This window comes from Pelecanus crispus, chromosome 4 (genome assembly GCF_030463565.1).
Source record: "Pelecanus crispus isolate bPelCri1 chromosome 4, bPelCri1.pri, whole genome shotgun sequence".
Taxonomy (NCBI): domain Eukaryota; kingdom Metazoa; phylum Chordata; class Aves; order Pelecaniformes; family Pelecanidae; genus Pelecanus; species Pelecanus crispus.
Window position 1 is genome coordinate 57,504,746 of NC_134646.1, and position 24,314 is coordinate 57,529,059.

The 24,314-nt window shown below is 36.1% G+C and overlaps 1 protein-coding gene across 6 annotated transcripts in view; it reads left to right on the forward strand.

The window, feature by feature from the left end:
- The window catches only part of FRYL (FRY like transcription coactivator), a 148,319-nt gene that overhangs the window by 121,789 nt on the left and 2,216 nt on the right, over positions 1 to 24,314 (forward strand). For all 6 annotated transcript variants that reach the window (XM_075709549.1, XM_075709550.1, XM_075709551.1 and 3 more), the window contains 8 exons: positions 561 to 731; positions 4,757 to 5,010; positions 7,206 to 7,413; positions 9,550 to 9,699; positions 12,623 to 12,721; positions 18,009 to 18,077; positions 22,405 to 22,515; positions 23,905 to 24,101. In XM_075709549.1, the coding sequence (XP_075565664.1) occupies positions 561 to 731; positions 4,757 to 5,010; positions 7,206 to 7,413; positions 9,550 to 9,699; positions 12,623 to 12,721; positions 18,009 to 18,077; positions 22,405 to 22,515; positions 23,905 to 24,101 (1,259 nt within the window). The remainder of the gene's footprint in view (positions 1 to 560; positions 732 to 4,756; positions 5,011 to 7,205; positions 7,414 to 9,549; positions 9,700 to 12,622; positions 12,722 to 18,008; positions 18,078 to 22,404; positions 22,516 to 23,904; positions 24,102 to 24,314) is intronic.

The window sequence follows — 24,314 nt, forward strand, 5'->3', positions numbered from 1 at the left end:
TAAGCAAGAGCAAGAGCAGTAAGTGATCCCATGGGAGCCTCAGTTGTGTTTAACCACTGAAATTGCTTATTTAATTATGAATTTTGAAGCATGCGTACATATAACTGAGAAGAATCAAAAATGCTGGCCACTCAGAAGTCTCTCTGCATTACATAAATTAAATTAGGAAAAAATTGACTGGATGGGGAGCAGCAGGGATAGTATGCTGCTTTCCAGACTTTAGGCAAAGTTTGTATTAATGTTGCCCATAACAAAGAGCTCTGCTCTTCAGTGGTTTTGATCTAGTATTTCACCAGTGCCAAAGACCTTTAAGAACAAGAAAGGAAATAATTTTCTGGATCCCAAGGATAACTTCAAACTTCTCTTCAAAGCTAAATGTTACAGAAATGCATGTGATGCTTGTAATGGTTTTAGTGTAAGGCTGTTAAACTCGTAATATGTAAATAAATTCAAATAGCTAACCATACTGAAACAGCCTATTTAAAAACTAATGTGTTTTTCCCCTGTAATTTATCTGTTCATTAAACTATGAAGAATTTCATGTTTCTTTCTTTTCTTAGTTAAACAGTGATTCTGCCATAGACGAAACAATATCAGATCATGCTGGTTTATCACTTCAGTCTCAAGATTCCACTAGCAGTGTGGGAACAGAAGAGGTGCTTCAAATCAGAACAGAGACCCCAAGTTTGGAGGCTTCGCCTCTAGATAACTCTAGCAACCAGCTGCCTGAGGTGGGGAGAAATGTGGGCTGGTGCATGGCTGATTTGGGCTCCTTCTAGTGTTTAGTAGCAACTTCGGCTTTCTTTTCAACTGAATTTTCGTCTGTTACACTGATTATTTGATTTGCTTTTAATATTTCTAACCTGTTGGAATGTTCTTATAAAATGTTCCCTCAGTATGAAAACTACTTGGGATGGACGGAGGGAACTTACCACAGGTTAAAAATATTCCTGAAGGGCTGATAATGATCATTTTGTGGTGCAGAATGAAAATAGGCTAATATTCAAGATGCTTTCACTTGATATGGTTGAAATCCTTCTTGAGCAACATCATTTTCTTTCAAATACTTTTTTTTTTTTTTTTTTTTTGCTTTCTTTGGGTTAATGTGGTTGGTGCTATGTGGGAATAAAACCTCAGGCCAGCTGTGTTAGCAGTTGGTTCCATTAAATAATCCTTTAAAAAGGACCACAGATGCTAGTGGTATACTTTTTTGGAAAGGCCTGTATGGACTGAGACAGATTTCAAGCTAATGGCCGCCTGCAAATCTGTGAGTACTTCAGTTTCTTGGTTTTTAAAATCTTTCGAATAATTTAAGATTAAAATAACTCATTTAAAGTAAAACTCTCATCTGCTACAATTCCTACAATATTTAGTAATTGTAGCTAAAACTTCATATGTTGGTTTTTTCCTTGAATTTGAAGTGGCTTGGTTTGGGTGGACTTTTTATCTCTTCAGTTAAAATTATTGATGCTACTGGCAATCTTATTTTTATTTGGACAAGCATTGCTAATCCCATCTTTAACAGAATGTGCAGTTTTATTGAGTTTTCCAGAAAATTAAGCTATTCCTATGTGTATTTGAATAACCAGTGCATGGTTTACACTTAAGAATGAGTCTTCAACCAACTTGGTTTAAACAGTTGACTGACTGGTTCAAGCGACGGGGGTTTTTGAATAAAGGCTTCAGTCTACCTGTTTGCTATGTAGAAAATCACTCTTATTAACAGGCAAACCACCCACCTAGCTAACACTGAAGATAACTGTAAGAACAAAAGACATACTTAAGAGTACATTTCTAAAAGTGTAATATTATGACTTCTATAAAGCAGCTTTTTCCAACATTTTTCATATTTTTCCATTAGGACTATCTATATGCTTGGTTTTTAAAGTGTTTGGTTACATTGCAGCTGATAAATTGTCTCAACTTTTGTAGAGCATCCATGCTTAGATTGTCAAACAAATTGTTCTGTTAATGCTTCATCTGCTTGTCTACAACATGCATTTTTGTTCCAGTAGAATTTTGGGTGGGGAAGAACACTTAGTCTGGATGATTTTTTTCCACATAGGATAGATGTTTTATGTTAAGATTTCAAAAGGGAGAAGTGATATGTAAGCTGGGATTTTATAGAATGAAATTCACCATGACAGAACTTTTGTCTTCTCTGTTGTTTGCTTGTGGTACGTTCCCAGCTCTAACTCATTTTTACGTTTTCGTAGTTCTTTCTGAGACAGCCTTTATACTTGCCTATATACTATATATAAATATACATTATATTGTTCTTCTGCAGCTCCCTTTATAAAATCACTACACTTCTGATAATCCAGGTGAAAACATTCACACAAAAAAGCACTCATGTCATTAAAAATATTGAAAACATTTAAACTGGGCTGTAAAATAATTTCATGTCTAAGCAGCATCCAGAAAAAATTGAGATATATATATATATATATATATATATATAAATAAAAAAAAGACTACAAATGCATGTAAATGCAATCACTAAATGTGATATGTTCCAGGTTTATTTTGTGCTTGTTAGAATATGGGATTCTGTCAAATACATATGTTTTCTTCAAGCATAGTTCAAATACTCAAAGTTACCTCTGTAAGAGTTAGCTATCTAGTTGGATTTTGTTGCTGAAAGGGAGACCTGGCTTTATGCCTCTTAACAGAATAAGCCTGAAAACATGCACACTATCAACTCACTTTGAAAAATCTGTGAAGCCACTAAAACTAATTTTGTTCTGAATTCTTACACTGCACAACTCCCAGCATAGTGTCGTTGTTTTTTCCTATGCTCATGTACTTTATATATAACTCTTTCAACACGGGCATTTTATTGCATGCCAAGTGTCAGTTATCAAAATGTTTTAAATATAAATATGTATCAAAATTATTTAAAAACATATGTGTGCCGATTAGATGCAGTTGAGTTTCTTGTTTTTCTTGTAGGGATGCTGAAGAGTTAAGTAAATAGTTTACTTAAATGTATTTGGCTGATTCCCAGTAATAGCATGTATCTTTGCAAAAAGGATGTTTCACATTACAGTTGGGGATTTACAATCTAGCTTACAGGAGTATTTTCAATTTTGTACAATAAGTTTTACAAGCTTAAGTATATGAAAGTTTCTGACTAAAATGATTCTCTATTTTACTCGCACTGTGGATTTATGAGGGAAGTAATTTTCCTTAGGTTCTGTGGAGTTGTCAACTATATAAATCACATTTTTAAGATACTTAAAGAACATTCATGTTGGTAGTAAAGACATGTCCAATGTTACACAGAAAACTCAGAAATCAGGAGTCACGGCACTGTGAAGACTAACTTAGCTGTAAATTTATTAACTAGTAATTAGCACTTTTAGAAAATATTTAACTAGTAATTAGCACTTAAGTGCTATATTTTCTAAAAGTGTATCCTTCGTATGTGCATCTGCCAGACATGATCAGTGCAGCTCTGTATCATATGTTAACATCTATAATAGAAATGGACCACAGCTTCAATCCAAATTATTTTGCTGTGATATTGTAAAAGTGTCTTGCGTTCCCATGTGCCTTAGCTGCTCAGTGTGACAAAATGGCTGTTCTGTGCAGTAAAATTCCAGGTTTTACTTTTACAAAAGAGGCATTAGAAGTGTGGTCACTAGCTGTGTTGAATGACAGGAGAGTCACATTGAGGAGTACCATAGTCAAAGTAAGATAAGCTTAGGATCACTGTGAAAGAAAATGATAAGTTCTGTTTAAAGCCGACTTGTCTTTTCTAATATGTGTACAGTTATTTATCCATCAGAGTATCTGTTTAGACTGATGAAAGCCATGAGGTGATGTGTATGCTTAGAGGTTGTCCCAAAGGTTTTTGACCAGTCTTGGATATGCCAGTAGAGGAAGACCAGCACACTAAGAATGAAAACATCTGATAATTTGTGCCTTTAGGAAATAGCAAGTACAAGAAAGCATGATTTCTGTTCCACAGAACAATCCAGTAAAAGGTTTCAAATGGTTTCATTGTAAATTAACTAAATCTGAATTCCTCTGTTCAATATAGCGATGTTAATGAGTATAACAATGCTAATAGAGGAAGAGGGAAGGGAGAAAGGGTCATTCTAATATTACCTACCTGAGTTTAATCATCGTCTCTTTATAATGGCTAGTGATTGAAAGCCTACATTTAGAGATTCAGGGTTAAACCTTAAAGCTCCCTATATTAACAGCAATGGCAAAATAATAAAAATAGTGCAGTATGCTTTCACCATTGTTCATCTGTTACACTGTTGCTCAGTTGTGCTTTAGAAACTTGTTAAAATGGAGAGTGGAAAGGAGAAGAAATGTTCTGTACTGGTTCTAGACCCCAAAGGCAAGCATGAGGCAGTCATTTTGGTCCTTACCTAGAAAAGTAAAATATGAAAGTCTTGATTGTGTTTGTTGTGATCTAAATATGTTGGAGGCTATTTGCAGATATTTTTCTGGGAGTGTTCTCTTAGCAGATTTAATTGAGTGTTTGAGAAATTGTATTTGCTATAAATAATAAGTCATATTCTAGGATATTAATGTTAACCAGAAGTTACAAACATTACAAATAGACTGCCTGTCTTTGCTCAAGTAAAACTGTGTGAACAATCCAAAGAGCTGAATGATTAAAGTATAAATAGATATTTGTAAACAATTTTTTATAACTCTGTTGCTTTACCATAATAGAAACTGATAAGAATACATAAGCCCTGACAGTAAAAGCAATAAAAGTATCTTTGATTCACAGGAAGGCAGTTCAGCAGTAAGGGATGAACAGGTTAGCACTGCTAGTGAAGACACTGGGTCATACCTACTACAAGAACAACAAGACTGTCTGGTCTGTCATGAATCTCTTGAGTTGGAAGAGACCCCAGAACTGGCAGAGGCAGCAGCTCCTGAGAGCTATTCTGAATCTATCTGTGAAGAGGATGTCACTCTCGCTTTGAAAGAGCTAGATGAGAGATGTGAAGAAGAAGAAGCTGACTTCTCTGGTTTGTCTAGGTAAGATGAATATTGGTTCTAAGTAACAGAAATTACATCTTACCAGTGCATGAATCAAAGAAAGTAGGCTTTCTTATGGTGTGGGGTTTTCCCTGAATCCCATAATACAAGTATCTAAAATGATGTTTTGTATATCTGAAATAATGGTTGATTGGTTTTGCCTCTTCTAGCAAATAAAGTCAGTACTTTGTTCAGCAGCTGTTTCTGATACAGGGAAAACAGCCGGGCAGGAAAAGATGAGAATTCTTGAATAAAAGATGCCTAGCACATTTCATCACCATCAATAGGATAGAAATGTGAAAAGAGGTCAGAGGGCATTTTGGAGTGTTTTCTTGGCAGCCACCAGCTGCAAGCGGTATAACACAGAAAAGCCCTTGAACTGCTCTAAATTATAGCACAACCTATTTTGGCACCTGAAGACAGGAAAAGACAGGGGAAAAAAGCAGCTTTTTTTTTTTTTCTTTTTTGGTTAGTCAAAGCTCCTGTAGGAGTCAGACCAGTTTGTCTTTGAATTTGCCCAATGTTTATTTTCAGTGTTAAGATTAATCAATCTCTTGTATATTTCTAAGATATTTTAAAGTAAAATAATGTTTTTCCATTTTTTAATAACTACTGAGGGGAAAAGTTATAGTTAGTCCTAGCTGTTTGAGTCATATTTATCCTAGCTGTTTGAGTCATATTTAAAGTGAAACCCTAAGTACCTTGAAGGTAACAGTCTAAGAAGGAGGGAAAACAAACAAAAAACCCCAAACCAACAAACAAACAAACAAAAAAAAACCCAAACAAAAAAATTCCAAATTGTTCATAGGCTTGTTCATACTTAAAATCTGTTCAGAGTTTAGACTGAATAATACATAGACTTAGTGTATATAGGAACATAGTGTGTATTCTGTCAGAGAGATCATGTAAGGAGCCTTTTACAGAAAAAGACACCACAGGAGCTGTAAAAGACCAAATCATTTGAGAAAGTTCTGCTGGGACAGAGAGAAATTCAATCTTGTAATCCCATACACAACCTACTGCACTATGCCTTGCAAGAATTAAAGGTTGGTACCAGTTAATAGCAGTTTATTTCCTGATGTGCAACTGAAAAATCTCTTGGTTTAGATTATTTACATTAAGCAAACAAACAAAAAACCCCATAGCTCTAGTTTGAAGAGCAACAGACGTGGTTATTTATAGGCTTGACACTAGTTAGAAAGTATCTGAAAATCTTTTTGAAGCTTTGCTTACAGATATTATTCAAAAGGATTGCATCTTAGCTTTTGAGCTTTGTGGTACTAAAATGAATGTACCTAAAACCAGCACCCACACTTCTTGTTTAAGACATGTTTAAGTCTTGTTTAAGATGTACTTGGTGCTGCTGTGAGTGAGGTGGTGGTTATAGAGAAAAGCAGTCTGTGTTTAAAAAATTATTTTAATAAACTATCTGTACATGGAATCCTCCCACACGTATTTTTGCTGTGTAAGTACAATTATACAAGAAGAACTGTCAAAATGTATCATTCTGTGTAGTACGGAAAATTTTAACAATTAATTTAATGATTGTAAGTAGTAGCACTGATTAATTTATAGTTTGATATTTTTATTGGATGTTTGGTGCCTAATGGAAAGTATGACTGCAGAATGCTCTTTGAACAAAGGCCCATTAAATTGATTGCCCATAAAAATGAAAGTGTTCCAATCTGTCTCCATTCACTTATGATGTTAGATGGTTATAAAATAGTATTACACTGCTAAATGAGCTCTTGTGTTTCTCTTAAGGAAAGCTAAAATTTGTTATAGATATTGGTGGACCACGTGTTTAGATGAATAAAAATTTGAAGAATTGAATGTTAATTCAGTTATTGGGGGCAAGAAAAAAAGCTCAGTTTCTGAGTGATATATATATAGTGCTGTATATAGCTATATATAACCTACAGATAGCCCTTTGTCTGTAGAAATGCATAGAAATAACATGTTTTAATAAACTTCAGAGGTATTTGAGAGTATAAGCAATTTTTTATATTGCAGTAGCAAAAGTTTTTTACTTTTTTACTCTTCCTCGTTCATAGTTACCTTAGTTGATTGATTATTTATTGTACAAAACACTATTCTGAATTCCAAATTCTTATTTTTTTCTTCTTACCAAAATCAAAGGGTTTTCTCCTAAAAAATGTACTGAGGAGTTAATTTCTGTTGTTTTTTATTCATAGCCAAGATGAAGAAGAACAGGATGGTTTCCCAGAAGTACAAACTTCCCCACCTCCTTCACCATTTCTATCTGCCATATTGGCAGCTTTCCAACCAGTGGCATATGATGATGAAGAGCAAGCCTGGCGCTGCCACGTCAATCAAATGCTGTCAGATACAGATGGATCTTGTGCTGTCTATACATTTCACGTCTTTTCAAGATTGTTTCAGGTCAGTGAATTGCCAGTACGTGGTTGTTTGTCTGAAATCCTTTCCTCCTGCTTTCAAAACTCTTCTCTGCCTCCATAACTGCAAAAGCCTCAAGATTGCAGTAGCAGGAAGCTTTAGAAATCAAATCAAAAGCAGACAAAAAAAATCCATGTTGCTGAAAGAATGTTATATGGTCATACACTATTTTTCCATGGGATATCTGCTGTATTCATTGACTAGGAATGATTCTACTCGGGAAAAAAAAAAAAAAAAAAAAGCTCAAAAAAACCAGTTCAGTGTTTCTTATAAGCTCTTAGTTCAGGTTGTGTTCCTTCTTCTATTTTCTGAACGCCACCCAGGTTCTGTGCTGATTACAGAGTTAATGTCTTCCTCCTGGGTTTTCGGTGGTATTCATTATAATGCGATCGCAGCATGACAAACATTGATGAATTTATCTTGCATCTGTCCTGCAAGAAAACGTTTTTTTTTCTGCAGAGAAGTAATTGAAACACCAGGAGATCCACTAAAGCTGGAAGTTTCAAAATGCCTCTCTTTAACCATATTTAACCTCATGGATCTGGTATCCAACACAAAATGCCTATGGCTTAATTTTTCTGGCTCCCTCTGCCCCGTATGTAGGGGATGGATTCTTTACATTTTCAAAGTGGTACCACTTGGACATACGTTATTCTTTGCAACTTCTTATGGGATAGGAGAAGCACAATTAATCCATTTTATTTACAGGCAACATGCCAGGTGAGCTAAGAGCAGATTCAGTACTACAAGCCAAGGCCTTATGCCTTCAGCCCTTTCTTAGATCTCCAGTATTAATTTTGCCTGTTGTTTGGTATATCATAATAAATTTCTCATTGAAAGCCTCACTTTGTTTTACCATGCTAGCACACATTTTATCCCATATGTATGGGCAGGTTTAGGGTTAGTACCATGAAGTAACTTACATGTGAAGAATTCATACTCTACCTTATCCATGGAATAACTTGTTTGTGCATCTATACCCATTTTCCATTTTTAGTTGAACTAAGTATTTTGCCACAGTACTGTGAAATTCCTGTTACTTGTTTTAGATTTTTGTCTTTTTGCTTCATCTAGACAACAGGGGTTTAGTTTCTCTGTCTTATACCAAAGCTTAGCTGCAGTTGCTTTTCACAGATTCATTCATTTCCTGAAAGTGGTAATACAGGAGTTCATGTTCTCTTGTGTTCATTAAAGAGGGAGCTAGAAAGGTGAAACTTCCTGTGGCTTGACAGAATAACCCTCAGTCAGCTGGAAAGGTGGGTACACTGGGAAAAGGGGCAGTAGTGATCCAGGGCTCGAGCTTGGGCAAAGAAGCTTTCCTGAGGAGTTGTTACTGGTACAGAGGAGGGTTAAAACTATTAAATGAGACCCTGGAGTCCTTGGTTGACTGGACCTTTCCATTTTTGCCTTCTGGCTCCTACACTGTGTTTAACTTCGCAGCTGTGTAAACATCATCTTTGTATGGTTTTATTCTACGTGTAACTTTCTAGGATTTATGAAATAATATATAGCAAAGCACAGTGCTTTGTCTGAAATCAGACTTGTCTGATTTCCTCCTGCTTTCAAAACTCTTCTTTGCCTCCGTAACTGCAAAAGCCTTAAGACCGCAGTAGCAAGAAGCTTTAGAAAGCAAATCGGAAGCAGACAAAAAAAGCCGACAGTCTACATCATCGAACATGATATACATAAGACTGATTTTTGAAGGAGGTAGAAACCTTGCAAGGTGGCAAGTTTTGGACACAGATTGTGCTACATAGGTCGTATTCTGACTTGTAAAACTGTTTATAATTTTCTGCAACACCAACACTTGAAAATGAACTACTGTTTATACTGGATAAAGACAAATAGTCATCAAGCTATAGTGATGCTAAAGGCCTAGATGTGAAAGGAGTCATTGTCTTTATAGATGCAGGCTGGTTTTATTTGTTGATTGATTGATTGCGTTTTCTGGAGCTAGTTTTACATAAATATTCAGAGCAAATTATGTATTAGTTTGTAATTTAATGACAAAAATATATACTGTCGTGATGGAAATTTGCCCTGAAATTCTCAATCTAAAAAGCCAGAAGAGCGGTAGTAAAATACAATGTAAAATAAATGTTTTTCTGATTTGATTTCTAGACCATTCAAAGAAAGTTTGTATCTATAACAAATGATTCAGTCAGCTTTCTTGGCGACAGTCTACAGCGCATTGGAACAAAATTTAAAAGTTCTCTGGAAGTGATGATGTTATGTTCAGAATGTCCAACAGTCTTTGTGGATGCGGAAACGGTAAAAATCTCATAAACTTACACGTTGAAATATCTGTCTGCTTAAACATTTTTATCTAACATACAAAATGATGTTTTAACATTTGGAAAATAGCAATGGTCAGGAAGATTTTCGAAGGTTTGAATAAAATGTGTTAATTATATTTTTGCCTTTTAAAAGATTGCTCTCTAACATCACTAATTGAAACATCTGGATAATTTGGGGATATGTAAAAAAAAGATGCTTTTTATAATTGAAATCAGAAAGAAATTAAAATGTTAGGTGGCCACTATGTATTATAAACATTTGAAAACACAAGGGAGAAGTGCATTTTCTCCAAAAAATAATCTCCAGCTGTAGCAATGAACAATGAGGGAACTTGCTCATACTAGTTATCACTCAGACTCCCTTGCTCTTCTTTACCTTCCCTGCTTGTTCATATTTATTCTATATTCTTTGCACAGAGAAGGAAAAGAAAGACTACTTATCTAGCAGCAACTTTGCCTTTTTAAATTGTATTTAATTGAAAAACTTTCTAGCTGCAAATATACAATGAAGGCTTTGAATTGTCTGTTGTTAATGCAAGTTGAAATCTTGGGTTATAATAAATATTAATGTGAGAAGTCAGCTCAATGTTCAGCAGCAGTCAGAAAAAGCTATGCTAGAATAATTAAGGAAAGAGACAGCAAAACATAAAATGTCATTGAGCTAATGTACATATCCCCGATGTACCTACATCCTGAATTTTGGGGTCAGTTCTGGTCCCCTGCTCTCGAGAAAATACAGTGGAACTGGAAAAGGTTCCAAGAAAGATCACAAGGATTATGAAATACGTGGAATGGCTTCCATACAAGATACGAGTACGCAGGCTAGGATTTTTCAGCCCTTTAGGAAAGAAATCTGTCCATAGATGTTTTGATTATCATGTAAAAGTGATAAAAACTATTGTATCATTATCTTACTTGATGTTAAGGGTGATCAAATTAAGCTAGCAGTGACTTACAAAACATACAGAACCAAGGATAGGTGATCCTTCATGTGATACATAATCAACCTGTAAAACCCTGTCCTTTCTTAGAGTGTCTGTTCACGTTTTCAAAAAGCAACTAAAGAGATTCAGGAATAGCCCTGCATAGATTTTTGAATATGTAGAACACCACACTGATGGAGAAAGCATTCTGGAGCAAGTGGGTCACCACATGCTTGCCCCATTTTGTCCTTCCTTAAGCACCTGCTGTTAGACATTGTCAGATGGGGGACTGAGGTAGATGGATCTTTGGCCTTGACCCAGTGTGAGACTCTTTTTCCTGACGCGTTTTTTGACTTGGGTGCTGCGGGGCAACTCTGCGCTTAAGCTCTCACTTTAGAATATGGGGTCTAAAAAAGCATGATATGGACAGTACATTTCAAAGGAAACCATGTGTAATGTTTTTTGTTTAACTTATGCCACTTTAAAAGTAGTAGAAATTAACCAAAAAGAGAATTTTGTTGGGGATAAGAAGCCACAAGCAGAATTACACTAGTGTCTAGCTAGCACAGCATGTGTGTGTTAAAAAATAAGTAAGTAAATATATGTATAAAAAAACCCCAAATATAAAAAAGGAATAATAAATATATATGCACATAAGTATACAGACTCACGTGTATGTGTACATGCATATGTGTGCACATACGTTGTTGTTGTTACATTGGCAAATACCGTGCAGATAAATCTTTCCTCTCTAAGTAATTTAATTGAAGTGAACCTACTTGTTTATCACTTCTCACTGAGAAAGAATGGCTAATTCAAAATAACGCTCATGCACAAATCTTTGGTTTCGTGATCTCCACTCATGCATACAAGATGGGCATTTGATTCAAATTTGGTCTTTGATTCATTCAGAAAGTAGTTTTCAGCAGAAAGGTGCCTCCTTACCTCAAAGCAGGGGTTCACAAGCAATTTGGGAGTGGATCCTGGCGTACTGCTGATACAAAATGACTTCTTTGCACTTCGGTGTTATTGCACACATTGAGCGCAAAGTGGCATCATGCCACAGAGCCGTAACTTGCTTCTTAGTTGATGCGGACATAGAGGTGGGGAGTAGCAGTGTCTTAATATAGTGGTAGAATAATAATCTTGATGCACTTGGAAAAACATGTAAGTATCATTCCCACCCATGCCTGAGTAATGTGGGGTACTGTGACTCTCCGTACCACAGTTTTGCAATCACAGTCTTGCGCTTGCACTTTCAAGCTGACCAAGAGGAACCAGGTAACGGGGATCGGAGAACAGTACAGAGCTCTTAATATGTGCAAGGCATGACCAGTGCGAGGGAGAAAACATCCTGTTACAGGCATGAATATTACAGCAAGTGACAGGAGAAGGATTAATAAGAAAAACCCAAGTGGAAATAAAACTGCAGGGAGAAATGGTGTGGAGCAAAGCTGAGGTAGCAGCCCCTGAGGGAAGAAGAGGTTTTGAAACTACTGAAAAAGGCAAAATCATTAATGGTAGAAAATTCTTCAAATATCTCACAGTTCCTGGTTCCTACATACAGACTGAAGCCTTTGCTGGTGGTATAGTTTGTATATTGAGAAGGGCAAGTAACCCTCACTGGACACTCCATAGGTTGCTGGTCTATTTACACTAGCTATGTGTTTATCAAATATTCTTCTTTTTGAAAGATATAAAAATCCCTTTGAAATCGCTCTTTCAGATGTTAACTACGTACTGCCCTTCTTACTTTGGAATCAAAACTGTTGTTCACTGATTTAACTGATACAGCTACATGCATTAGTTTACTAACTCAAAGGTGTCACAAATGATCTGTACCCAACTAATTCTAATTTAATTGTTTTTCCAAATGTGGGCTTGGAATTTCATATTACATATTTTAGATATTAGACTATATGGATTATAGTCAGATGTTACATGACTACAGAGGTGATTGCTTTTATCTTCCAGCTAATGTCTTGTGGCCTGCTAGAAACGTTGAAGTTCAGTGTTCTAGAGCTCCAAGAACACTTGGATACCTATAATGCCAAAAGAGAGGCAGCAGAACAGGTGAGTCTCTTATATTTCAAAACAAAAAATACTAGAACCTTCTCATCAAGAAAATGTTGCAGGTGTTTATCTCTCAACATGGCTATCTAAAAGCAAACTGTGGGGAAAAAATTCTGAAATAAAATCCTGTTTCCTTTTCTTACTACTATTCTATGTGTATAATCTGAACCTGAGGTTTTTCTTATGTGTAATTCATTTTTGTTGCACATATATCTGAAATTGACTTTGAATGTATAACGTTGCACAAATGCACTAGCACTGGGAAAAGCGCATTCCTAATTTAAAAATCCTCTTTTAAAAATATTCAAATATTTTTAACATGAATATCAATAAATCATGGTAATTTTTTTTCTTTATGAACATTCTGGCTTATTGTATTAGACTAGAAGGGTGGGATTCACCTCTAGATGAAGACATTTACGGATAACTGTATATGAATTAAGTGCCTTAGCACCCATGGTATTCAAGGATCAAGTCAATACAATAAAAGAAATGAAGCAAGCAATGTATTTTATCCTAATATAGATACTGACCTGATGCTCAGCTGAATAGGTCTCTGGACTTCTTTTTGTAGACTGGATCTCCACTGACTCTAATGGGGGTTTAAACAGCTGTGTTGCCATACATAGACACATAAATTTAGGTGTCGCATCCTGCAACTGGATCCCACTGAGGCTGACATTTATGTCAGTTATTTAGATTCATACAGTTTAGTTTTCAAGGTACATGTTAGGGGTTATATCCACAAAATTTAAAAGTTGAAAATTTCTGTAGCAAGGGTCTGTATATTTGTTTTTGTGAACCTTTGTGTGAAGTTCAGGAAGGAAGATACTAGCTTCAGAAAAGTGAAACAGGTAAGATTTCTATTTCAATAGCCAAAAGAAAACATGGATCTACAATCAGTTTTGCAGCTACAGGGAGAGAGGAAATATATGGGGCTTTTGTTGTAGAGAAAGTGATTCATAGGAGAATTAAACATGCATTTGAAGGAACTTTTTACTGATCTCAGCAGCCTGTGAGGCCATGACAATGGCCATATAGGCAAGTCTGAGTCATGAGAAACAGAAAAGAATTCAAGCCATGACATCTTGGCAGAGCTGTATTTTGCAGCACAAGTGACTCCATGTTTCTTGATCGTGCTGAGTTTATTAGGAAACGATGGCCTCTGCCTTACAAAGAGTGATGACAGCTCATCTGTTAAGTAGAATAGACATGCACTTTTTTGTGGAAAGGATCTCAAAAGAAATGCAGTTTCCTCAAAACCAATGCTAAAGTATGCCGCACAGCACTGTTAATTTAGATAAACTGTTTCTAGGATCCAAGCCTCTTAGCCATTTCTGCTGAAGAGTTGCTGCATTTTTCGCCCTGCTCTGTGGTAATAGCAATTTATTTGTAAACTAACTCATTAGGTGTAATATAATGAGCTCCATTTTGCCATTTAGGCTTAATCAGAAACAAAGTGCTCACCTAAAGACTAACATTACCTTACTTGACGTAATATTTAACGTCTGACAATTTCCAATGCGTAACGTTGTCATCACTCCTATGGGAAAATAACATTTTATTCCTCATTTTGGAGAGCAGCACTGAGGCCCAGAGAGGCTAACTGATTGGCCCCAGGGTCAGCCAGGAAGATTTGAAGCAGGGCAGAGAGGAACTCGTGTGGGTGTGAACTTAGAATGGTGACTATCCAAACATGGAGGAATTCTCCTTATATAAACTCCTCATTTAGCCTACAGTTTATCATAGCAATAACAAATGGTATTGTTCGATTGATTTGTCAAAAGTATGATGACTTAGAATTGTGTCTTTTTCAGATGGCCATAAATTCTCTTCATGTATTTTTAGCTAATTTTGCACTGCCACGTATCATATATCGACATAAATCCATGCCAGATATTAAGAGTTTGTTTGTATTTTATTTACTTGATAAAGGACTATGGATATCAGTTTGATGGCCTCTGTCATTATATCATAGTGAGTGTTGTTTTTCTGTAGTGCAGCTGTCAAAAGGGTGTCCAGTAACTTGTTTCTGTGGTCAGCCTGTCTTCTGCCACAGGATTTGTGAGTGACTGGAGCACGAGAAAGGTTCACAGGATGAAAGGAGTTGTTCTGAAATAACTGAGAGCTTTTTGCCAGGGTTTTATTTTTATTTAATCATTTATAAATAGAAAGAAGCAGTACTGAGGAGGAAGAAATGTATAGCTTTGACCAATCGTTTCTAACACTTGATAGTATGTCATTTAGCTAATTTAGTGCATTATTTAAGTATTTATTTAGCATGTTAATTTAGCAGTAGTGACTAATTATCTCAGATAATTTAGTTTTCTAAAACTTTTCTTAAAAGCATTTCTTCAGCTGTTGGTCCTTAATTTTTTTTTGGTGTGTATTATATAGTACATGTAGACTAAGAATCTTCCAAAGCTACTTCTTGGAATGTTTTACTGGTTTTCTTACTTTGTCCTATTAAACAGAGTACAGGGAATGACTGAAAGAGACTTCCTCAAGTCAAATGTGAATTGCTGTTATTGCAGGCAATTGTGCTATGTATCCTATTCAGTCTGAAACTATTAAGGCAAAACACATAATGAGCTTATTGCAGATCCTTGCTTTTTTCATAGAAACAAGCAGAAAAATGATCAAACTAAGCTGGTTGCACTATTGCATAATAAAGTAAATATAAATTAATAGATATTTAAATAAATATAATTTGCATGTTAATCTGGTATCCTCTAGAATGAACCACTGGAAAATTCTGTACATTAACTTCTTTAATGAAAAATTGTTGTTTAAAGTTTACCCTGATAGATGATGTTTGTTACTGTCAGTGCTGTGTGTTGTACTGGCATTCACATGAATCAAATTTTAGAAGTAGGAAGCTTGGGCTGCAGTTACTTGAAACTCTTACCTGTGCACCGAGATAAGAGAGAGAAAGGTACCTGTAGTATAGGGGGTGGTTTGGGATGCCTGTTTTGGGGTTAATCTGGCAAACCAACCTGTGCTATGACCAAGACCAACCACAGACTTCCCTGTATTGCGCTTTCAGTAATGCTCTTCACCCTGTATCTGTGTAGGAGATAGATGCGGAAAACATAAATCGATGTAAAGCAAAGATATAAAGAAAATTATTTTGTCACGCAATCTACTGCTGTTCCCAAAGAGAAGATTTAGGTCCTTCTACCATGCTGAACATACGTCCTGTAAAAATTTTTAGCAAAATAATTTTGTCACCTTTTTGGAGCTACCGTTCAACTTCCCTTGCAAGGTGTCATGGTTTAGCCCCAGCCAGCAACTAAGCACCACGCAACCACTCGCTCACTCCCCCTACCTGGATGGGATGGGGGAGAGAATCGGAGGAGTAAGAGTGAGAAACACTCCTGGGTTGAGATAAGAACAGTTTAAGAATTGAAATAAAGTAAAACAGTAATGATAATAATAACAATATAATAATAATAGTAATAATAATATACAAAGCAAGTGATGCACAATGCAATTGCTCACCACCCACCGACCGATACCCAGACAGTTCCCGAGCAGCAATCGCTGCTCCCCGGCCAACCCCCCCCAGTTTATATACTGAGCATGACGTCATATGGTATGGAATAGCCCTTTGGTCAGTTTGGATCAACTCTTCTGGCTGTGCCGCCTCCCAGTTTCTTGTGCACCTGGCAGAGCATGGGAAGCTGCAAAGTCCTTGACTAGCATAAGCAGTACTTAGCAACAACTAAAACATCAGTGTGTTATCAGCATTCTTCTCCTACTAAATCCAAAACACAGCACTATGCCTGCTACTAGGAAGAAAATTAACTCTATCCCAGCTGAAACCAGGACACAAGGAAACTGCTTCATGTGTGTAGTAAAGACAAAGATACTGAATCAGATAAATGTAATAGAAAATATCAGGTTATATGTATATCATAACATTCTAGGCACACCCTTTATTCAGACTGGTTTTAATATTTAAAAAAGATCTTAAAAGGGCAGAATATGAAAATAAATACTAGCTTCCCAGTTGCTGATGCTGTTTGTTCCAGTGCAAACCTATTGCACTGTTACCAATGGATGCTGTCAGATACAAAGAAAAATGAGATTTGCTGTGCACGTTGGTATCCATGTCACTAATTGAAACTGACACCGCGGTGTTTAGAGAATTCCATTTCTCCTCCTGATAAGCACACAGGCCTAGTTAATTCACTAAGTAACCTTTATTAAATTGAGCAGATGGGAAATCACATTTTTCTTTTTCTTGCATCAGACAAAGGTTAGAAAAAGGTCACTAAGATTTCCTGTGAGACTCAAGCACACAGTATGCTAAATTATTCTTCCTTGGATGTATAGAGCCTGTTCTTCATTTCAGAAGATAATCTGCACTTTATCTCAACATGACGCATTCCCATTTCAGTAATACCCGAATTACCTCATGCTTGCAGTTGTTTGCACTGTACAGAAGAATATGCTGGGCATCGTGTCGATGAGATGATCAGATCGTATTGTCCAATAAGAGCATATTTGATTCTGCAAATGCTTTATATTAACACTTTTAAATTTGCATGGTTGGTTAAAGCTAGAAGAGATTACCCACTGGAATTAATAAACTTCTTGTCTGCTATAGGAACTGGGGTTAAATACAGCCCTGTATTCATGCAATAGAGTGGGATCTGCATGTTTGCGTTGCGTAATGTGAGAATATTTCATCTCCCTGGCTTGTATGAACTGGAGGTGATGTGAAACTCCCGTTGAAGAATTTATTTTTTTGCTTTCCATCCAGTAAACCTGCACTTGCAGGGGACCTCCAGTTCTTTCTATTTTAAAGTAGTCCCAAGAAATATAACAGGCTTACTCTTACTGTCTAATTTGAATTAGTGCTGTATTTTAAATGCTGAGAAATCATGTTGGTGTAAACTTTGTGCAGCAAGTAAAGAGAAAATATGATCTCATTGAATGAAAGGGGTTTTTCTGCCTCCGCTCTCCCACACGTCTCACTATAACAATACCCAAATTTGGTCACAGATTAGTATTTATGCTAAAGTGTATTATCCCCATCTGGAGTAATGAAGGTTACAGGAAATTTTACAATGGAAGGGACACAATAAAAACTACGAAGTGATATATCAGAGTGGAACTCATTAGTGTAAACAACATTGGTAACCAATTGATTTCGTATCACAATTTCTTACGTAATCTGAGAATGTGCAAGCCTTGATGAAGCGTCTTACCCAGGTTTAGCAGAGTCTTCAGTTTGCTTTGTTTCAGAAGATGTTTAATCTTGTTTGTATTTATTTTGCAGTGGCTAGAAGACTGCAAAAGAACATTTGGTACTGATGACGGGATTCATGGCACTAACACAGATGCCCAGGTAGGTGTATGTCATTTGTGAGTCTCTGGATATGAGATTAAAAAACATCTTTACATCTATTGCACAAAAATTGCAATATTTGCAGAGAGATTAAAAATGTATGAAAAGCTTTTCGTTTCAGTTATCATACTATCTTTTGGAAACTCGGATTCTTACGAAGTAGTGGTCTAATAAAAAGGGCTCTTTTTAATAAAAGTTGGCAACCTGTCTTGGGTGCTAGACTTAATAACACTGCGTAGATAAGCAGACTAGATACCATCTGTGTACCAGCAAGTCTGCTTTTCTGCAGCTGTTTCTAGAAGAAAAATGATTGGCATTCTGCTTATATGCTCAGATAAACTGTCTAGCCAAAAACCTCTACTGAATGTAATATAATTAGTACTATATAAATACAACCTTTCTGGAGCCATTATTTGGGTGGGAAGGAACAGGGAGTAAAGTAGCAGTATGGCAAAAATCTCATGAAACACTTCTGTCAAAATATCATCTAACAACAATAGGTGAAGTAACCTATTAATATTAGTTCACTATTTTGTATGTATTTGCATGGCAGTCATCCATGTTTAACATTACTGATTGCTATAGTAAGTGATAACTTTTCCCCAAGTATACTAGGACTTTTTTTTTTAAAAAAGCTGCATAACATTGACACTGTAGATAAAAAGAACAAATCCAAAAACTATCATTAGTAGGTACAAGCAATCTGCCATCTAGAGTCCTGTAATAAGAACAGTGAAAGACGTAAGAAAGTAGAATTGCAGGTAGCAGGTGAACTTACCTTTTCACAATGACATTTTGACAAAAATCCCAAATCCAAGCTGAGAAAGGAGGAATTTGAATCCTTTTATTCAATCAAACTCTATTCATTGATGCACAGTGTACATCAAAATGTAGTGTTCAGCAACAGAATCTCTGTTGTGTGCAGGGACTATTTCCTCTTTTATACAGTTTTCATTTGCTCTCATATATAATATAAATGTATATATTTTTTAATTTAATCACAAAATGCACCCACATTTTTAGAGTAGTGAAATGTGTGATAATATACTGTTGATTTTTATGTTGCATTGAAGTTGCACATTTTAAAAAAATGTTTCGTGTGGATAAGCATAGGAAATACAGCAAAATAATTTGCTACCATTTGCAAGGATTTTTGCCTATGAACACAACGTTTAGTGTATTTTACACTTGGTTTACATCTTTGTATGCTGACTGGTACATGTTTAGAAATATGTAACAACATTTACTATTACAATACGGTAAACTTTCTATATATTAACAATATGGACTGGAATACATAAATGCCACTTTTTTTAGAATGTTGTTTATATACACCAAGAAACTGCTCTAACATTTACCTGTTAGAACATAACTGTTCTTACCATGAAGGTAAATGTTACTGTTCCCACTGTATACCTAAGGAAACTAAGAAATGGAGGGAAAGCCACATGCAGGCTTTCATTTAGCTTGTACAGAGAGAATGCAGGATTCTGAGTGAGGCAGTTTTGTCTGCTCTTCCCCGTTTCTGCAGGCTTTGAAGATACCCTTTGAAAAGGAGTTATGTGACCATTCACATCAGTTATTCGTGGGGACCTGTTTTGATTCTGGTTTTCAATCCTAGCCTGCAAGGCATGCTGGCGATTTTTTCTTTACGTGCTCCTTACATTTGCAGGTTCAGTTAAAATCATTTTAATATATAGTATCCATTGAGAAAGCAGAGTCCTGTTATCCTGCTTCGTAAATAGGCACAATTTACAGAAGTTCTAAATTCATTCACAGAAGCTTATAGTGACTTAAAGGAGATTGAGAAGTTACCAAGTGTAAAATCATTGTTTCAAAAGTCCTTGTAAATGGAGTGTGGGGCTGCTAAGTCTATCCAGTCAACCAGTTAATGCTAAAAATATGTAAGTGTTGTCTTGCTCAGGAAAACAGAGCTGCTTCATTCAACAGGTATTTTTCATTCACTAACACAAATAAGATTTTCTTACTAATTTTTAGCACTGTGGTCAATACAGATAAGGAATAGTGAGATTAATTGTGTTCTGGCTCATGCATTGCCAGCAGACTTGCAAGTAAATCTAATTATTGGACTTTTGCTATTAGTACTTACATGCAAGCCTGAAAGAATGTATCTGGACTCTGGCTAGACTGTTTATACAGGACTAGCAGGTAGAAAAATCAGATTATTTCTCAAGTGAGCAAGTATGTGAAAGACACTGAAGCAGTACAAAGCCATTTTTAAAGGAAAACCTCTCTTGAATTTTTAGAATAGCTATCAAGGTATGATTTTGGGGAGAGAGATTATTTATGGCTTACAGTAATAATGAGACTTGGCTTAAAGAACACTGGAACTTAATGACTAAAAATATTAAATACTCGACCCTACCATTCCTCAAAGTCTGATTCTCTGTCCTTCATTAGTGAGTCATAGAATTCTTGTCGACTTTTGCAGTTCAAGATCTTCTCTCTCTGCAGCATTCTGTGCATCAGCAGGTTTTGCTTATAATTGTGCTATGTATATGATAGCACAGAGTACAGAACAAAAGCATGCAATGTTTATAGTTTGTTAAGCACATAGTGTATAACTTATACACATCAGGCATAACTATGTGCTTAGTAAAGCTCAACTGCTTCTGCCTGTTGGAATCGGACATCGGTTGCATCTTCGTGTTTACTATGACCATTGTACTTGCTTAAATGCCACCAATATGCTCAGTGCTGTACAAAGCACAGAAGTGAAGTTCCTTTCCCTAGTCTGACAAATATATTTTCTGACAATTTCTCTCCCTGTCCCTCTTTCCCAAATGTTTTTCTGAAATAGCTGGTAAAAAACAAGTGCAATTAAATTACAGAAATCTCACAGTGAGGTTGTTGAGAATTCAGTTCAGCAAAACCAAGAATTTTCTAAACTGATTCAGAATCCAAATTAACATTACATCTCAAATTTTAAAAGGCATTATTTTTGCTTAAACTGTAGTGGGTACAGAATAAGTAAGAAGCATTGTACAGATGTTCAGACCTAAGTGTCCTTGGTTTTCATTTCCTTAAATTTGCATACCTTTAAGACTACACAATGTATAAAGACCGAGACAGGGTTGTAAGTGAAGTATGTTACTCATGTTGTGGGACAGTAAAGCCAATGCTATCTATCGTTAGTTATAGCAGCAAGTAACTTCACTTCAAATTCAGTCTGTTATTTTTTTTCCATTCAGGGTATATTTGGAGCATGTTACTTGCATTTCTTCCTCCATTTTACCTGGGACATCTTTTACCCTAATCAAAATTATTTCCTACACTAATTCTTGATCTTTTTTTCTTTCTTTGTATTTTTGTGACCTGCTCATCTTCTTGCTTAGCAAATGGAAATTCTAGCAGTAAGTGATGGTTCTTGATTGATCAAATACTTAACCATGCCAATCTCCAAACTGGTCTCCATCTGTCTCGTCCATTTGTGACATAGTGATGTCTTGTCATAGGCTATTACAAAAATGCTGTGTGCTTCAATTTTGCATCATCTAACTCATTGAACTGTTGGTCCTTTGTAGATAATAGGATCCTGTAGTTAGCAGAACGCTATAGAAGATTATTCCATTAGCATTAGCTTTTATGTCTGTATGTAAAGTAGTATTAACACTGTCTGCATTTTGACTAGTGTTTTAGACACACAAAAATGGAAGCAAGACCATGCATAAGTTAATGCTCCTGTTTCATTTCCTTAAGAATATATCGTGGTATTTTCTAAAATAGAATCAGAGCTACCTTTTATAAAGGAAATACTATTCTTGCCTCCAAGAATGGCATTATTCTCCTCTTATTCCATCAGGCAGTTGTAAGCTAAGGGCCAGGTTATATACTGTGCTTACATATTTATATTAATGGTTATGAAAGATTCCATACTTACAGACCATAACTGCTTCTTTTGGATATCAGATCTTGAATTTAACACAGTAAAATATCAACAATAAAAGTAACTGATCTATGAAACTCTGTCTTGGAACATGACATTTCAAAATGCCTTTGGAATCACTTTACATCCCACCCTACCCCCCTTCTTGGCAATGTAACTTCTTATTAAAAAGTAAACCTTAAACATATGTGAGAGAGGCTACCTGTAAATCTAGAACTGAACGAAGCTTTCATCTGCTTTTCATTAGCTTCCTGCTATGTTAGCTTCTAAATCTTTTGGGCATTTTCTTTAGTAACCAAATAACTACTTTTAATTTTGCACATTCTGTACTGAAGAAGTTGTCATTTATTGTCTGTTGTATTGGATAGTAAGTAGATGTTTTGCACTTCCTGAATATAATAATGTTGTTTACATTTGTAGGAGCTGGAGTTGTGTCGGAGGCTATACAAGTTGCATTTCCAGTTGCTGCTTCTGTTCCAAGCCTATTGCAAACTTATCAGCCAAGTAAAAACAATCAAAAAAGAAGCAGAGGTAATGAAACCCATGACATTTAGCTACTAGTTGTTGACATTTTAAAGCCAAACCATTTAAAAAATACATTTTGATAACATTTTCATCAGTGGGACGTCTTTCTAGAAACTGAAGGAGGGTCCCAGCTGTTTTATACCAACTAATAAACAATTTAAGTGGAGCTCACAAAAATTTTCTGAGATGTTCAATTATCTGTGTTGATTTTTGTACAGCTTGAAAGCTCTTAAATAGACAGGAACGCAGGGAGTCCAGTGATGAGGATTTAAAATATTTCAGTAGCGCTTCTGGTGTATTCTAATCAAGCTACAATCAAGGCATATCAACTCCAATCAACAGAGTTCCGTGATGAAGCCCCTTTCCGTCACCCCAGTGTTTCCTATTGCAAACACCATCACTTGCTACCAGCTGATTTATATAACTGTTTCGCTTCAGCCACTGTGCAATTACTCCACAACCTTAGTCCCCATCCTACGTGCAGTTAGTAATGCGTTCTAGGTATCTTATGCCTGATTTTTAGTTGTACTAACTTTAGAAGTAAAATGTGCCCTCCAGCTGTGCACATGTGGTACATATGTGATGTTAATTGAGTTAATCTGAATGCACTATGCTATTAATAATGTCTTCTGAAAGTTCTCCCCTGAGTCTGTAATGCAGTAAGTAGAGGTAGCAGGAAAAAAAATAGGCCTGGTCTTGCTTGATATAGTAGGGAGGAAAATGAAAAAGCGGGGTGAAAGCCTTTGGGTTTTGAGTAGCTTAGGAAAAAATGATGCATGTTCCTCACTTAGATTTCCAGCTTTTTGTAGAGTCTGCAAGTGAGTGAGTTCATTTGCGTCTGGAGAATATTGTGGAAGGTCGGCATCACACCAGTCCCACTTCTTGTCTAAGTTAGTCAGATGTAGAATCATACTCTTGAGTGATGGCCTTGTCTTTCACTCATACATTGGAGCTAAAGCCAAAGGTAGTATTATAGACACTGGCTGCACTACAGTTACTCTGCTGTGGGTTACCAGTCTCCCAGATGTTTTCTTCGTATTTAAGTTGTCCTTGTAATAACACAATTGCTGCTGTACTTTTCCAACATGTTTAATTCTCTTGTCAGTTTGTTATTAAGTGATGTGGGGAGAAAAGAAATGTATCTTTTGAAACAAATTTTAAAAGAATAAGTCGGATGGAAACTTCATCAGGGGAAAAGCCAAATACCTGACATGCACACTCAGGCCATTAAATTAACTGTATACTTAAGCAACGGCAGAAAATATTTGAATGTACTTTTTCTGCCTCTCATTTATGATTGCAAAGAGGAGGAAAAATGTTAAGTCTGATCTGCTGAAAGTTAATATGCTGAAAGTACACTTAAACTAGAAAAGGCAACTCTTGTATTTGTTTTAGGTCATAAACATGTCTGAAGAACTTGCTCTTTTGGAGAGCTGTCTGAAAGAGGCTGAGGCTGCATCCGACAGTGGTATCGAAGAAATTGAAATTGCAGAGGCTTCCCAAGCTAGCACAGAAACGGCTATTCACTCTCTCATTGAAACCCTGAGAAACAGGGAGTTTGTGTCAGCTGTAGCACAGGTCAAAGCTTTCAGGTAAGTGCTTAAGGATTGCTTTCAGACCTGAGTTTGCTAAGGGCCTTTTTAATTTAAAGATAGGGACGCGCACTATTCCAGGTTGGTTTTTTCAGCTCTTGCTAGATGTCCTTATTGAAAAGGAGAAGCACCGTGGCTTCATTACAGCTTGTTCATACGCATTTTGCAATTAAAAAAAAGCAGTTCCAGTAGTATTCATTCTTTAGAATTTAT